The sequence below is a fragment of the Carlito syrichta genome, unplaced genomic scaffold (assembly GCF_000164805.1).
Source record: "Carlito syrichta isolate Samal-C Ts95f unplaced genomic scaffold, Tarsius_syrichta-2.0.1 Scaffold135794, whole genome shotgun sequence".
NCBI classification, from domain to species: Eukaryota; Metazoa; Chordata; class Mammalia; order Primates; family Tarsiidae; genus Carlito; species Carlito syrichta.
The window spans coordinates 50,011-67,020 of record NW_007079890.1 but is presented as its reverse complement, the minus strand read 5'-3'; the positions used below and the strand labels follow the sequence as shown (position 1 = coordinate 67,020).

Here is a 17,010-nt window from a genome sequence, read left to right as displayed (position 1 = left end):
GGAGCGGCCACTGCCCTCCAGTCTGGGCGACCGAGTGAGACTCCAACTCAAAAAAAAAACCAAAAAAACAAGAGCTTGTGGGGACACAGGGCAGAAGGCTCGCCAGGCAGCTCCAGTGGCCTGGGTAGTGGTGGGCACAGGTGTCCCTGTTTGGCAGGACCAGCTCGAGGGACCCAAGGGGGAGAGGAGGCCGTCGAACAGGTGACCCTAGACCCTGAAGGGACCAACATCTGCCCCCCAGGCTGGCACTGGGCGGTGTCAAAGTGAGGTGATGAGTCCCCTTGCAGCCCTGCTCATGGCTCCATGCAGGGCCTGAGCAGCCAGGCCTCTGTGTGGAGTAGCCACAGCCTCAAGGTGAGCACCCCCAGCTCAGCCCAGCTCTCCCGGACCCTGCAGCATTGAGTACCCCAGGCCGTCCCTGGCTCCACCTGGGGACCCAAGCAGTTAATGACCCAGAGGTCCCATGGGCCACTGTGCCTGTGTGACCCTGGAGGGATGAGCTTTGGGACCTGCTGCCTCTAGTGAGGGCTCCACAGGGGCCACAAGGGCCCCTATCCCTAAGCCAGCATGTTCTGTGCGGGGCCCAAGTCCTGTGCCCAGAGGCAGGTGAGGGGTAGCTGCCTGACCTGTGCTTTCATTCTCCTGTCAGTGCCTCAGAGGAGGTGGGGTCACAGCCCAAGGGCACGCCCAGCAGCTGCCCCCTGTCCAGCCAAAAGCCCTCGCTCCGCGTCTTGGGTAAGAGATGGGCCAGCCCGTGATGGGCTCTGGGGCACAGCAGGGTTCCTCTCGTCCCTCTTGGCAGTTATGGGAAGGGCTCCCGCATCAGCCTCTGACTATACCACCCTATGTCATTGCCCCTGCCCTAGGGCTTGGCTCGTCCTCTCCTAGAGGTGTGTCCTGAGAAGGGAAGGTTTTTTCCTCCCACCCCAGACTGGGCAGAGAGCAGGAACCCAAGACTGGGCCATGGGGCCAGGGAGTCCTCCCAGTCACTGTCACGGTGGAAGCCACAAAGGGCTGTGGGGGCTCCAATATTCAAGGAGAGGCAGGGCTGTGAGTGGGAGGCTTCTGACAAGGAGGAAGCAGAAATATATGCCCTTTAAACGCCCTGGGCTCTCCGCCCAAGACTCCCAAAGCTCGGCAGTGGAAGCCAGCAGTGAGCAGGCTGGGTTTAGAGACGGGTGGGGACTGTGGTCACCCTTGGATTGTCCACGCCAGTGGCCATGGCCTTGCAGTGACCCCCAGTCCCTGTGTCAGCATGTCAGAGGACAGGTAAGCAGGTACGACCGGGGCGCCCAGGAGACACCACCTGTACAGATGGAAGCTTCCAGCACTGCCAGAGCTGAGTATGCTGCAGGGATTGTGTGTGAAACCACAAGCTCTGGGCTTGCTGTTTAAAATTCCAGAAAAACCTGGGCTCGGTGGCTCAGCCTATAATCCCAGCACTTTGGGAGGCTGAGGTGAGTGGATTGCCCCAGCCCGCGGGTTCATGACCCACCTGGGCAACTTGGTGCGACCTCATCTCTACAATAAATAAATTTTAAAAAATTAGCCGGGTGTGGTAGCGCGCGCCTGTAGTTCCAGCTCCTTGGAAGGCTGAGGCGAAAGGACCGCCGGAGCCCAGCAGGTCCAGGCTGTGGTGGCCAGGAGTGGCCACTGCACTCCAGTCCGGGCGACAGAGTGAGACTCCAACTCAAAAAAAATAAATAAAATAAAATTCCAGAAAAGACAGCGCCTAGAGGGGCTAGAGGACACGGGCCTGGCGGGGGTGAGGGGAGCAGGCAAACACAGAGCCCAACCCCGCCCTACAGCATTCACAGGACGTCTAGAAGGAAGAGAAGGGCCCAAAGGAGAGCCCTACAGAGGGGCCTCCCCCTGTTGTAACCCCACCCTGAAGAGCAGGCCAGCGTCCCGGAACCCCCGCTCCCAACTCCACCCAGAGTCGCAGCTGTGGGTGGGAGGGGTCCCTCACGGGCACCCGAGCAGGAGAGCCGTTGGGGCCCCAGGCCCTGGGCACCACTGGCCTCCCCGTAAACATCAGCCTTGGCCTCTGCCCTCAAGAGCAGAGTGGAGCCACTGCCCACGTAACCTGCATGTCCTTCTTCCAAGGAAAAGAGAAACCAGCCGTGCTGAGAGCAAGTAGGAGCCCCTGCTCACCCACCTCACTGTCCGACATGGACTCTGATGAGCTCTCGCGGGGAAACCTGGAGGTGGGGTTTCGGCCTCAGAAGTCAATCAAAGGGGAGCGAGAGCAGCAACCTGAGGCTGGCAAGGATGGGCAGCCGGCCGGCAGGGCCGCCAACCCAGAGGCGGTGGCCCAGCTGGCCAGGCCCGAGGAAGGCGGCAGAGCCACGTCTCCTGGACTCGCGGGCTTCCAGAGCTGCAGCCCTGGCTGGTCCAGCGCCTTCTATGAGGCCGACTGCTTTGGGGCGGACGTCTACAGCTACGTGAAAGACCTGGGGCAACAGCTAGCTGGAGGGGACCAGCCCGGCGCCCTGAGCCCGGTAAGTCCTGGGCCTCCACTGGTGCCGGGGGGCGGTGGGGAGCCTCACCCAGGCAGAGCTTCCAGGTCACTCTGGGTGACAGACGGTGTCGTGTGCTTGGAGCCCGGTCAGGTGGCTCCCGCTCCTGGTGCCCCACTCCCTGGTGGTCCCCGCCATAAGGGTGTGTGTCCCTCCTTGTGTGAAGCTCAGCTGCATACATGCTCCACATCTTGGGGCAAGGAATGGCTCTTCTCTCATGTTCGCTGAGCACGTGGTCGCCGAGTGATGAGTTTTCAGGAGGGTCCTGGATCCTTGTGACCAGAGTCAGGCTCAGCTGTGGCTCCCACTGAGGCCGGTGCAGCCTCTGGGCCCTGGGCAGCACCACTGCAGAGAGAAAACACCAGAAGTGCCTCGCCTGTGGGAGTTCAGGCTGGTGGCCACTGTGACCTGGCCGGGCTTTCTGGGTCAGGTGAAGCCCAGACTACTCCCTGGCCAACAGATGAGAGGAGGTAGCAGGAGGAGCGACCGGGCCTGGCCAGCCCCATGTATAGCAAAGCCCCACAGCGCCTGACCTGCGCTGCAGCTGCACAAGGCCTGGGCCACCAGGGGCCACCGACAGCAGCCAACCGGTCACGGACCAGCTCCTGGAGCCTCTCCCTACCGCCACTGCGTTGCCATCCGCCCACGCCAGCCCCAAGCCACAGGAGGCAGCATCTCCCCAGCCTTGCGGCATCTGGCCTTCCTGCTGATTCACCTCCCGCCACCCTCCAAACCTCACTTCCTCACTCAGTATCAACAGCGATCTGGCTCTCCTCCGTAGCAAGCAGGGGGGTGCTATGCTCGTGGAAACACCTGTTTTCGTTTGGAATCACGCCGTTTCCTACGGGCTGCTAGGAATCGGGGGCCTCGTGCTCTGCCCTGCATCTGCCATCTTGGACGCGAGGCCACAGGGCAGGTCACACCCTGAAGACTCAGGCCTCTCTGGCCCTGCTGAGGAAGGTGCGGCCTGCACAGCAGACACCAAATGACCTGCCCAAACCTACAGTGTCACCAGGGAGAACACGGTCTGTCCTACCTCCTAGACCACATGGAAACAATGTCTCTGTGTCAGTCTGGGCCTCTGCCCAGAACAGAGACTCCCAGCCACTGACGGGCCCAGCAATTTCCAGGATCTTGGCTCTTCCTCTCATGGGGCTGGGTTCTCATGAACATCCTTCTCCCATGCACACAGTGAAGACCCATGGAATTGACATGTGCTGTCCACAAGCACTCGGCTCCCCACCTGCAATGCCTTTCCAAACCGACACCGGCGGGAACTGTTAGTACAGCGACATGCCACTTCATCTTCCTGCTATCTTGGGAAACTGAAGGTCAGGGAGTGTAAGGGCTTGCACAGCTGGTGAGAGACCAAGGTGGAATTTGGCACCAGGGCTGCGAGGCTGCAACTGCCACAGCCAACACTATGGGGCCAAGGGATTTTGTCAACATCAGTGTTTCCATGAGTGGACAAGAGGCGACGGAGCTGGATGGGGCTGGGTGCAGGGGACCACCGGGGGCCAGATGCAGGCTGTAGGCGATGTGGCCTTGAAGCCGGGACCACATGCCAATGGCAGCACACAGCCCATGAACACAGCCTGTGGGGGCACCTGCATTTTCTGATCTCCATTCCGGGTCCAATAGGACCTTACTTGCTGATGGAATATTCTAAATCTGTGTTGTCCACAGAGTAGCCACCAGTCACATATGGCTACTGAACTGCTGAAATATGGCCCAGGTGACTGCAAAACTGGCATTCTAGTTGTATTGGCCTGTGATAATAACCCGGCCAGCCACGTGTGCAGGGCCTAGACCCTGGCCATGCTGCACTTGGTGATGCCCTGTCTCCAGCTGCAGGGACTCCAGTGAGCAGAGGCTGAGGCGTGTGAGGGGCCACATTGGCCCCTGCCAGGGGAGCCCATGCTCTCCCCCAAACACCATCCCGGGAAAATGATATCTCAAAGCCTAGGGCAGCTCACAGCAACATACGGTGCATGGGAATGGCCTTAGGGTCAGCCTCCCGTAGCCTTGTTTCCATGGAGACAAGCTGTCCATCCCACATGTTTGCAGATTCCCCTGCAGTTTGCACATGGCTGGGCAGTAGCAGGGTCCAGAGGTCCTGGGGAGCCTGGCTCAGCAGCCAAGACTTGACAGAATGGCAACTGGTCTCTGCTCAACCTGGATCACCACCCACGCCTTGCCCACGGCTGCCTGGCCTGAGCGTCCAGGGGACTGAACAACAGTGCATGGGAGAAGACAGCCTCGCAGACCACCAGATAGTGGGAGTTCAACCAGTTGAATAAAAGCATCACCTGCATTTCTTATTTTGCAAAAACGTTCAAAAGTGAACACTGTCAACAAAGCAAAGCCAGCCGCAGACTGCCGAGATGCAGGAAGCTGCATTTGGGCTTGACCAGCTAGACTCCACAAAAGGAAGTCTGAGTGAGCTGGCTCGGAGGAACACCCCCTCAGAATGGCCAGCTCAGAGCCCTGGCACCTTGAGCCCCTTAGGGGAAGCAGCATAGCCAGGGCTGCCCCTCCACTTGCCTTCTGGCCCCAGTCCAGCACCCCGCTGTGGCCCATGCCCCGCCTCCTGCAGAAGAGCCCATCTCAGTCCCAACTGAAGACCCGCTGTCACCCACTTGAGGCCCAGCTGGCATGAATCCCCCAGGCTCCCCCATGCCCCTCCCCAACACCCCCCCCCCGCCCAGTGTGGGTGCAGGGGGAAGGCGGTATCTGTCCTCTCCCTTGAAGGGAGGGGCTCGCTCTGGGTTCACTGCTCTTAGCAGGCCCAGTCCTCGGGGCTTCCCGCCCCCAGCCGCCATCTCCGTGTGAGGCGACACCCTGCCTGTCCCCACAGGATGGAGGGAGACTGTGCCCGGAGGACAGCTGCCCTGCCAGGCATGGGTGGCGTCCTGGGAGGATAATGCCATCCTACTGAATGTGCATCTTGTCCCAGGAAGAACTCGAGCCCACCTGGTTCTGGCTGCATGAGCAAAACCCAGCGGCCCTTCCATCCCAGCCGCCTGAAGTCCAGGAGCCGCTGGCTGGCTCCAGTCCTGCTTTCCCTCTTGGAGACAGCCCCGCTCCATCTTCCAGGCAGGAACTGATTCCAGGCAGGTTCAGGAGAGCCACATGCAGCATGCACACACACTGTCACTCGCACTCCAGAGCAGTCCAGGCCGGGGCAAACCCTGCACTCAGCTGCCCTGTGAACCACAGTGGTCTAGCCAACGTGTTCCAGGGGGTAGGGGCCTAAGCTCTCATCTGCACAGGTCAGCCAGAGTCTGCATTGTTGGGCTTCCTTAAACTTAATTTTAAAAGAGAGACTGGCTGAGTGTGCTGTCATCCCAGCACTTTGGGAGGCCGAGACGAGTGGATTGCCTGAGCCCGCGGGTTCAAGACCAGCCTGGGCAACTTGGCGAGACTTCGTCTCTACAATCCATCAAAAATTAGCCGGGCGTGGTAGCACCCGCCTGTAGTTCCGGCTACTTGGAAGGCTGAGGTGGAAGGATCGTCAGAGCTCAGCAGGTTGACACTGGGGTGGCCCTGAGTGTGCCATTGCACTCCATCCTGAGTGACAGAGCGAGACTCCAACTCAAAAAAACAGAGAGCCAATGACCCAAAAGGACATATCTGGGGAAGTCCTGGCCCTCCATGTGCTCAGCTGCTCGGGGGTCCCACAGGTACCTCAGCCTCGCCTGTTCAGGCAGGAGGGCCTAGTGCTGACTTGGGTTGGGGTCCTGTTCCCCTGACGACCCACAGTGCAGGGATGTGAGGGCCACCCAGCCATCACTCCTGTAGGGATGCTGTCCCCTGTGCGTCCCCTCAAGGGCATGACTCTGGGTGAGGGGCCCAGGGGCACCCCTGTGGCCAAAGAGGGCAGATGGCCTACCCCCAGCCTGGCACTGCCATGCAAGCCTGGCGTCAGTGGAGGGGCCTCCTGGACTGCACATGCCCAGGTCAGGGCTGGCCTCGGCTGGCTGGCTGGGCCTCTGAATTTGATGGATCCTGTCCCGTGGCTGATCCCCAAGACCAGGGTGGCCCGGAGGGGTGTGGGCCTGGTCCTGGGTGCAGCTGACATGTGAATCCATGTCCCCATGCCGGGGGCCATGGCCACCCTGGGCTTACGTGCTGTCTCCTCACCAGGAGCTGGAGCAGCAGCTCATGATCGAGAAAAGAAACTACCGAAAGACCCTAAAATTCTACCAGAAGCTCTTACAGAAGGAAAAGAGGAACAAAGGTGAGGCCTGGAGGGCTCAGGCCAGAGCCACTCGCCACGGGCAAGGGTGCGCCAGCCCTGCCAACTCTGCTTTGCCTGCAGGCTCCGAGGTGAAGACCATGTTGTCCAAACTGAAAGGGCAGCTAGAAGAAATGAGGTCCAAGGTGCAGTTCCTCAGCTCGGTCAAGAAGTACCTGCAGGCAAGTGACCCGTGCCTTGCCCCCTCCACGAGGCCTGGGCACTGGGATGGGTTTCCTGCTGTTCCCGCTGTAAACCCTCCGCGCGAAGTCACACACCAGCCCTGATTTGAGAGCCCCACGCCAGGAAGCCCTGGGGTCTGGCAGGGTGACCCAGGGCCCGCATCCTGCACGCCCAGGTCATGTATGCGGAGTGCTGGGGCCTGGAGCCCTGCGCCCTCCCGGTGATCGTGAACATCGCGGCGGCCCCCTGCGACACGCTGGACTTCAGCCCCCTGGACGAGTCCTCGTCCCTCATCTTCTACAACGTGAACAAGCACCCGGGCAGCGGCCGGCAGAAGGCCCGCATCCTGCAGGCTGGCACCCCGCTGGGGCTTATGGCCTACCTCTACTCCAGGTGCGTCCCGTCCCTGCGTGGGCGCCAGCCCCCGGGGCAGCAGTTTTGCTCGTCAGGAAAGCAGAAACAGATCCCGAGAGGTGGAAGGGGGCGGGAGGGGCGCTCCCTCATCGAGGATGGGTTTGTGCTCTTCCACATTTGGAAGGATATTTCATCAGAGTCTGCCCGCTGTTTTGTGGAGCTCCTGACCCTCCCAAGGCCTACCGACGGCCTGGTGCTAGACCCCAGGCTGTGCCCTGCAGTCACTGGAGGGCGGGGAACCTGGGCTGCATAGCTCACACACCGCGTGGCTCCCAAAGACAGGCACGTGGGAGCCTCCGAGGTGTGGCCTGGATTCCATTCAACCCACCAAGTCAAAACATCCTGACTCCCCAGGGTGCAGAGTATGAGCCGCCCCCTCTCTCAGAGTGAACATGGCGATCAGACATCCTGGTAAAGGCTGGGGTGCCAGGCCCGCCCCTGCCACCGCCACCCAGGGTCCCTAGGCCTTCCTGGCTCAGGGCTGGGCCCGGACCCAAGTCACCCCCACCAGCACTCCCGGCCCTTCCACCCACTCTGCCTTGTGGCTTCATCCCACGCCAAGGCGCTCGCAACCCGATGACCTGGCCCGCTCCCAGGCATGGGGCCAGAGAGGCCACCCTCGCCCAGGCACGGGGACCTCCCCTTCTTGGCTCGATGCCACCGCGGAGCCCCAAAGTCCTCTTTGAGCAGAGGCTGTGTGATTCGGTGGGGGACGCCAAAGGGGACAGGGGACTGAGGGCTCTTGGCAGCCAGTGGGGAGCCGGGAGGTCCCCTCTGCAGAGGACCCAGGCCGCCAGGGGCAGCAGCTTCGTGCCCACTGACCTCGTTCTCCCAGGGTGGGCTGCAGCTGGTCTTGTGGGGCCTCCTGTCAGTGGCAGCTCCCACCTTGGAGCCGAGTGTGCATGGCAGTTTTCTGAGCCAGCCCATTCTGACTGAGGAGGCACAGTGGGCTGTGTCCAGAAAGGTCCTCACGCTCAAAGTGGATGGGAACTTCTAGTGGTCTCAGTACCCCCTCTTTATCTCTCTGGGTGGTTCTTCTGCCAGTGACACACACAGATAACTCACACACGCACGCAATCCTACACACACACGATCTCCACACAGCCCTGCAGTGCCCTCACACATGCGGTCATAGACGCACCCACGGTCATGCCCACGCTCTTACATACCATCACACAGGGGGCCTTCACTCACCTGCAGCACAGGTGAGGTGTCCTGCTCACTGCCCTCCCCCCTGCAGCGACGCCTTCCTCGAGGGCTATGTCCAGCAGTTCCTCTACACCTTCCGCTACTTCTGCACGCCGCAGGACTTCCTGCACTTCCTCCTCGACCGAATCAACAGCACGCTGTCCAGGTACCACCCCTCTTCACAGGCCGCGCTCGGTGGGAGCCTCCGCCTCGGGGGGGGTGGGCTCCTCCACGCCTCGTTCAGCCACCGGGAAGGATGAGGAGGTCCCCTGTGACCCAGCAGGACGGGGGCCGGTGGAGCCTGGCTGGAGAAGGCCAAGGCAAGGACAGGGAACCAAGGGACACAGAGAGATGTAGTGAAACGAGTCAAGGCAGGAGGACGGTGGCCCTGCGCCCTGTGCTCTGGAGGCAACCTGCGGGTGGTGGCAAGGCTCTCACCCCTTACCTCTGGCACAGGCACAGGGGGCAAGGCAGGTGGGAGCCGAGACCACCAGTCAGGGTGGGCACTGACAGACACCCACCCAGCCCGGCCGCCTCCTGTGGGCGCCGATGACCAGCAGCTGGGGTCAGGGAGGGGACGGTGGGCCACAGGTGGAGGCACTCTGCCTCGCTGCGCTGGCCTGGCATCATCCCCAGTGCACCCACACACGACCCTCATCCAGGCCCGCCCGCATAGTCCCAGGCTGGATGGCCCCAGACTAAGGCACCCAGGATGTCTCAGGTCATGGCCCGTCCGCTCCGGCTCTGGGGAAGGGACTCACAAGAGACCTCCCAGCCCCGCCTCCTCCCTCCACGTGTGCAGCCCGGCTCCTGCCCTGTCTCCCAGGAAAGCCTCACCCAGCTGCCGCCTCCAGCCCTCTGCCCCTCATCCCTGCAGCCCAAGTGGCTCAGGCTGGCTCCCCTGTGCCTCCAGGGCCCACCAGGACCCCGCCTCCACCTTCACCAAGATCTACAAGCGGAGCCTCTGCGTCCTGCAGGCCTGGGTGGAAGACTGCTACACCGTGGACTTCACCAGGAACACTGGGTTGCTGGGGCGGCTGGAGGACTTCATCTCCTCCAAGGTGACAGCCGCACCGAGCTGGGCCAGCCACACTCCCCGCTCCCGCTTGGGAGGGTCGCTCTCATCCAGGGGCTGGCAGTAACCCCCGTACTTCCACCTAGATCCTGCCCCTGGACGGCTCCGCCGCGCACCTGCTGGGCCTCCTGGAGGTGGGCACGGATCGGCGAGCCGAGGGAACCCCTCGAGGGGCAGACCTAGAGGACCCCAAGGAGGCCGAGGAGGATGCCAGGCCCTTCAACGCCCTCTGTAAGAGGCTCTCGGAGGACGGCATCTCCCGGAAGGTGGGGGCCTTTCTTAGGAGAGAGCCAGCCCAGATAGGTGGATGTGGAGTCCTGAGCCCAGCCTCAAGGACGTAGCATGTACACGCACACACACACACACATCCATGCATTCATACATGCACGCACGTACACATATACCAACATACACGCACCCATATGTACGTGCCGGTACACATATATGCACATATGTGTGCGGACACACGAACACATGTGCATGCAGAGGCTCACCTGTAAGCGTATACACACTACATGTGTGCACCCACACATAAACACTTAAACATATACACATGTAAACATGCACACACATGCACTCCCCGTGCTCCCACCAGGCACAGCTTTCCTGGGCTGGCAGGTGCTCAGAGGAGGAGAGTCCAGCCGTGACTCGCTGGCCTCACACTCCTGGCCTTCAGTTGGAAACCTGGGTGGAGGAAGCCACTGTGGGGAAAGTATAGCCTTTCCATTCTTCTATGGGAAGTCCCAGATTTCAGTGGTTCTGTCCGTGGGAACCCCCTGTAGTGAACAGCATCCTTACACCAACAGCCGTGGGTGGGCAGGGTGCCCCCTGGCTCTAACTGAGCCAGTCCCAGGAGCCCTAAGCTCAGACCCGCCTGGTCCTCACTCTGCCCCACCCCCATCCCTCACCTGGAAGGGGCCGGGTCAGGGGCCCTCACGCGCCGGCCCGCCCTGCAGAGCTTCCCCTGGAGGCTGCCCCGGGGCAACGGGCTGGCGCTGCCACAGCACAAGGAGCGCCCCTACACCATCGCCTCCGCCTTGCCCAAGCCCTGCTTCCTCGAGGACTTCTACGGGCCCTGTGCCAAGGCCAGTGAGAAGGGGCCCTACTTCCTGACCGAGTACAGCACTCACCAGCTGTTCAGTCAGCTGACGCTGCTGCAGCAGGTGAGGAGGGTGAGGTCCCCTGCGGGCGGGGGGAGCCGGCTGGGGAGGGGTGCACACAGAGATGCTCTGGCATCTTGCCCCCCCGAGGTGCTTCCTGGAGAGACAGATGCACGCCCAGGGAATGGAGTGGTTTGCCAGGTGCCCAGGTCCAGGGAGCTGCCACGCAGAGCTGGGAGGCCCTGGAAGGGAACTGGGCCCTGGCAAAGCCCAGTCCTCTTCTCCCGCCAGCCCAGAATGTAGGCCCTGCCCCACCCTTCTGCCCCAGCAGGCCTGCCTCACAGGCACCAGAGGGTACTCTGAGGGCTGCCTGGGACTGGGCCTCCTCCCACGGGAGCTGGGTCAACCCAGCTCCTAGTGCCCCTGCCCAACTCCTCCTTCTGCTCTCGCCCTAGCCTGCCCCCCAGGCAGCTCCTTCCCAGGGCCCCACCATCCTGGGACCCCCTGACAGCAGCAACGGCAACCCAGCAATCCCACCTGCTGTCACCAGGGCTGGCCGGACCTCACAAGCCCCTGAGGGCCAAGCACACAGGAGCCCTGCCGGCCGACCACTGCAGACTGTTGGGTGGGCGTTGAACCTAATATTGCAGGGATGGACTCCCAAATTCCCCATCCTACCCCACTGCTTTGGCCACAAAGTTGTAGGAAACAGTGGCCTGAACCCTGTTTGCATCTCGGGCAGGAATTGTTTCAAAAGTGCCACCCCGTCCACTTCCTGAACTCACGGGCTCTGGGCGTCATGGACAAGAGCACAGCCATCTCCAAGTGAGTGTCTCCCGCAAGTGTCCCAGGTCCTTGGTTTGGAGGGTGTGACGGGAGGGTCTTGGGGGCCTCCCCTAGGCGTCTCAGGGATGCTCCCGACCAAAGGAAGATGCCTGGGTCTCACCCAGCCCAAGGGAGAAGGGTCTGCCAGAGTTGGAGGGTCCCGGCCCATGGTGCAGAGCCTCCACTAGCCCCAGGGCGGGCAGGCCACCCACGGCCTCCCAGGGTGACAGGCACCACGTTTCTCTTCCAGAGCCAGCTCTTCAGAGTCTCTTGCGACCAAAACCTGCAGCTTGTTTCTGCCCAATTACATCCAGGACAAGTACCTGCTACAGCTTTTAAGAAACGCAGACGACATCAGTACCTGGGTGGCTGCCGAAATCGTGACCAGTCACACCTCTAAGGTGGGTGCCTCCGCGGCTCTGCAGTCAGAGCAGGCGTGGAGCTCCCCTGCCCAGGACCAGCGGTGCCCCTGCCACACTCTAGTCCACTCCTCCTGCAGGTGCAGGGACTGCACTCCGTGTTCCAGATCCACACGGAGCCAAGGCTCAGGGGGAGGCAGAGCCATGGCCCACACCAACGCCGGGAGCCTGCCACGCCTTGCTTCCCAGCACCGCCTGGCACATCCTCAGCTGGACACCGGCCCCCTCTGCTGAGGATGCTGCTGGGCTGTAGGCCACCTGGAGACCCAGGCCAGGACGCAGCCCTCCACAAGCCACCCTGTCTGTGCTCCCGACACACACACACACACTCAGAGTTCCTCACATGCACAGTCGCTCACATGCACATATACAGAGATACACATACAGTCTCTTACAACAGCATCCCTTAAGCACACACATACACACACACACACACACACACACACACACTCTCACAGACTTACACACAGTCCCTCACACATACACCGAGTTACACAGTCTCACACACACAGAGCTCCCTCCATACATGCCCACACACTGGACTCCATTAGAACACACCACTGCAGGGGCTCCTATCACCCCCACGCCTTAGCCCTGCCCCACGGTCTGTGCCTCCACTGTCCCAGCTGACTGCATGCTGTGGGTCCAGGTCAAGTCACACCCAGCTGCTGGAGGCCCAGACTCAGACTCTTCTAGGTCCCATGGGCCGGCCTCACTAGATGGGGGGTCCTCAGCTGACCTGGCTCCCTGCTTCCCAGCGGGGCACCAGGCAGCCCACAGGGCCAGTCACCTGCCTCAGGCCTCCCTCCAGGTGTCCACCCACCCAGGAGGGGTCGGGGTGTTCACAGCTTCTCAGGACAGAGCCCCTAAGCTTCCAGGGGTCGGCACCGTCACCCTGTGGACACCCCGTGAAGAGGTCTTGATTTCCTCGTGCTTGCGCTCAGCAGGGCTCAGCTCCAAGAGTGGGTGTCACAAGGCTCCTTTCCACGTGAAGTGCCACACCAGCCCACAGAGGGTCTCAGGACAGCAGCGCTTTCTGCGGGAGGCAGCCCCTCCTTCCGCAGCAGGGAGGGCAGCGGCCTCGGCCCCCGGGACGGACATAGCTCCCTTCAAGCACACTTGGGTCTCCCACAGCGTGAACCCCACTGCCGCTGCTCCAGGAGCGGGACGGACGTACCAAGGGGAGCTCGGGGTCACAGGTCTGCACCAGGTGCTTTCCTGCCACCTACTGCATTCCCTGCCAGATGGCGAGGCCACCTCCACACCACATCCTTTTCTGGTATTTTCCCTGTCCTACTCCTGCAGGGCAACCTTGAGGCCCACAAATAACGGCAGAGATTTCTGGTTCTCTCCTCTTCAGGGAGGATTCCACGGCTTTAGGGTTTGTCAGCTATACAAATTGAGCCTCCCTTCGGCCAGGACATGGGCACTGGGAGCCTGGGTTACCCAGTGTGCTCTAATCCATGATGTTATGGGTGTCATGAGTGAGCGCAAAACATGGTTTCCCCTAAACCAGAGCCTTCAAACAGGGGCACACCTGGCTGGGCTTCCCAGGAACAGAACGAGGACAGCTGACAGTCGTTTGTCAAGCACCGCATCCTGGAAAGACCCTCACCCTGAGCCGCCCACATCAAGCCCGCAGGCTTCCTGCCCTAGGGTCAGTGGCCTTGTTCCTGGTGTGGTCGCCTGTTTCCAGTCTGTGGAGCCAGCAGGGGCCGTACCGCTCACAGCCCAAGCTGCCAGCGCCCACTTGGGAGGGCGATAAGTTGGGCGATGCCCCCACATACCTGTAAGCGAAAAGCAGAAGCAGATCATGCAGAACAGGCGTCCTCCCTTGAAGGGGCAGCCTGCAGTCTCACCGGAGAGCGTCCCCAGCCACGTCTAACTAGGCCCCTTTCACATTCCGCAAGCATGTTGTTCGTTGTTTTCTTAACAGAATAATAAGCAGCTGTATTACACGAGCCAGGGAAGGGGATTTATTTGCCTTTCCGGGCCTTGATTTTCCTCAGGTAGAACTGCAGCTCCTTGTCTCCTAGCACACAGCCATCTGCTTGGCCACACTGGCCCGGTCTTGATGCAACGCAAGCAAGAATTCTGCCCTGCCGGAGCTGCTCCTCCAGGAGACTGCAGATTTGGGCATTATTTTTCCTTTATCATATTTCTTCTGAATTTTTTTGGATCCTTGTTTTGTTTTGTTTTTGTTTTGTTGAGTTGGAGTCTCACTCTGTCACTGGATCGTTCTTTGTTTAAAATCTCTTCCTCCCCGGGAGTCAGCTCGGTCCCCTTCCTGCGACCCAGGGGCAGCGCATAGTGGGACTCACGCCAATGTCAGCATGGCGTGCTGTCAGTGAGCACAATGCAGTTCTTCACTAGGGTCTTGGTACAGACCAGCTCGTTACTGGATGCATTGTAGACAGCATCGCTGATCCTTGTTTTGCAAGTACAACGGTCAGAGCCCCAGGAAAAGTCGCCCATGTCCAGCCTCAGGGCACAGTATTTCTTGCGACATCCCCGCACTCGGACCGTGTGGATGCGGCAGGGGCCAATCTTGGTGTCAGCAGCAGGTCGACCCAGCTCACACTTCTGCTTTGTGTGGTAGGGCTTTCTCTTGCCCCGAGTCTTGTGCCGGGTGTCCCGAGAGATGCCCATCACTCGGCACTGGCCAGAAAGAGAAAACGCAAGGACTCACGGTCCGGTTTGTAAAAACCTGCGAGTATGTCTTTGTGAAGTTACGAGGAAGTTCAGGAGACTGGGATTTATGTTTGTAAACTGGTGATCCCAAAAAACTTTTGGAATACAAAATTGGAGCCACAGCCGGGTTCGGTGGCTCAGCCTGTAATCCCGCGCCTTTGGGAGGCTGAGGTGAGTGGATTGCCTGAGCCCGTGGGTTCGAGACCCGCCTGGGCAGCAAGACTCATCTCTACAATAAATCAAAAAAAAAATCAGCTGGGTGTGGTAGCGCATGCCTGTAATTCCGGCCACTTGGAAGGCTGAGGCGGAAGGATCGCCAGAGCCCAGCAGGTTGAGGCTGCGGTGGCTGGGAGCGGCCACTGCACTCCAGTCTGGGTGACAGAGTGAGACTCCAACTCAAAAAAAAAAAAAAAAAAAATCAGAGCCAGAGTGTACAGTGGTCAGTGGAAGCACTTGGCGATAAAAGTCCATTCCATTCAGAGGACACCCTGAGAGATCAAGGAAGAAGAAATGGGTCAAGAATAGTGTAAATTTTTTCATCTGAAAAAAAAATTGTCTTTTTTTTAGATGAATAATGGTGGGTTTAAAAGCAAAATAAGGATTTCGATTTCATTAGAAGTGTTTAAAATTGTCAACACAATAGCCAAGAAGCAGAAGCACCTAAGTCTCTATGGACAAGTGAACAGAGAGAGAAAACGTAGAGCTGGGCATCGGGGCTGCACCTGTCATCTCAGCACGTTTTGGGGCCAAGGCAAGATCATTTGAGGCCAGGAGTTCGAAACCAACCTGAGCACCACAGTGAGAGCCCATTTGCACCAAAATAAAGAAAAAGAAAAAGCCAAGCATGGTGCACCTGTAGTCCCAGCTACTTGAGAGGCTGAGGCAGAAGAATCACCTGAACCCAGGAAGTTGATGCTGTAGTGAGCTATGGTCTCACCACTGCACTCCAACCTGGGTGACAGAGCAAGACTCCTGTTTCCATAAATGAGTAAATGAATATGTGGTATATATAAACCTTGAGATATTGCTTAGCCTTAAGGAAATTCTGACACCTGCTACAACATGGCTGAACCTCGAGGACATTATGCTTAGTGAAGTAAGCCAAAAAGACAAGTACCATGACTCCACGTAAATCAGGTCCCTTGCATGGTCAGAGCCACAGAGGCAGAAAGAAAGTAGAGGGTGCCAGCGGCTGGGAAAGAGGAATGCAGGCTTAGTGTTTATGGGGACAAAGTTTCAGTTTGGGAAGATGGAAAGTTCTGGAGATCTGTCAGACAATGTGAATGTAGTCAACACTACTGAACTGTGCACTTAAAAATGATTATGGGCCTGGCGCGGTGGCTCAAGTCTATAATCCCAGAACTTTGGGAGGCTGAGGTGAGGGGATTGGCTGAGCCCACAAGTTCAAGAACAGCCTGGGCAACGTCTCTACAATAAATTTTTTAAAATTAGCTGGGCATGGTAGGGCGCGCCTCTAGTTCCGACTACTTGGAAGGCTAAGGTGGAAGGATCACCTGGGCCCAGCAGGTCGACACTGGGGTGGCCGTGAGCGTACCGTTGCACTCCAGCCTGGACAACGGAATGAGACTTCAACTCAAAAAAACCAATGGTTATGAGGGTAAATTTTATATTATATACTTTTTACATTAAAAATTAAACATTTGGAAAAATACCATGTGGAAATGGAGGAAGAGATTCGAGTGTCAGTTTTTCAAGGATTGTCTAGGATTGCCAGCAGTCACAAGAAGCTAGGAGAGAGGCCTGGAAAAGATTCTCTCCCAGAGACCCCAAAGAGAACCAACCATGATTTCACTTTGATTTCAAACTTCTGGTCTTCAGAACTATAAGACAATAAATTTCTTTCGTCTTAAGCCAAAAAAAAAAAAAAAAACATTAAAACTTTAAGACAAAAACAAAAAAAGTGTTGGAACAATCTTATCCGAAAACCACATACTTCACATCTATTTAAAGAGAAAATTGAGATGTCAACTTAGACGAGATCGTTGAGGCAGCGCTGAAGCCAGGTCACTGGGAGCCTCGGTCGCAAGCACTCTCCAGGGGCCCACCTGCAAGGATCCCTACAGACGAGAGTCAGGCCAGCAGAGGGCATCCAGCTGGAGCCTGCAGTCTCTGTTCCCACTCAAAGGACAATCCAGGCCATGGTGACAGTCCTCAGAGAGAGGCGGCTCTGAAATGAGGGATCACTTGAATTATCCAGAATTTCCCAGAAGTGGGTCCAAGGATGCAGCCCTTGGGACTGCTGTGAAAAGGGTTAAGAATCCACTGGCAGCTGGGCTCGGTGGCTCAGCCTGTAATCCCACGCCTTTGGGAGGCTGAGGTGAGTGGATTGCCTGAGCCC

The 17,010-nt window shown here is 59.0% G+C and overlaps 1 protein-coding gene and 1 pseudogene across 5 annotated transcripts in view; one reads left to right on the top strand and one right to left on the bottom strand.

Moving 5' to 3' along the window:
• Nucleotides 1-17,010, top strand: part of KNDC1 (kinase non-catalytic C-lobe domain containing 1) — a 57,774-nt gene that overhangs the window by 36,027 nt on the left and 4,737 nt on the right. For 3 of the 5 annotated variants that reach the window (XM_008049586.2, XM_008049585.2, XM_008049583.2), the window contains 11 exons: nucleotides 650-735; nucleotides 2,107-2,501; nucleotides 6,666-6,759; nucleotides 6,841-6,938; nucleotides 7,115-7,332; nucleotides 8,594-8,707; nucleotides 9,455-9,602; nucleotides 9,703-9,882; nucleotides 10,573-10,779; nucleotides 11,459-11,541; nucleotides 11,792-11,942. In XM_008049586.2, the coding sequence (XP_008047777.1) occupies nucleotides 650-735; nucleotides 2,107-2,501; nucleotides 6,666-6,759; nucleotides 6,841-6,938; nucleotides 7,115-7,332; nucleotides 8,594-8,707; nucleotides 9,455-9,602; nucleotides 9,703-9,882; nucleotides 10,573-10,779; nucleotides 11,459-11,541; nucleotides 11,792-11,942 (1,774 nt within the window). The remainder of the gene's footprint in view (nucleotides 1-649; nucleotides 736-2,106; nucleotides 2,502-6,665; nucleotides 6,760-6,840; nucleotides 6,939-7,114; nucleotides 7,333-8,593; nucleotides 8,708-9,454; nucleotides 9,603-9,702; nucleotides 9,883-10,572; nucleotides 10,780-11,458; nucleotides 11,542-11,791; nucleotides 11,943-17,010) is intronic. The other 2 variants (XM_008049582.2, XM_008049584.2) reach the window with 2 other exon arrangements.
• LOC103250993 lies at nucleotides 13,937-14,609 on the bottom strand (annotated as a pseudogene).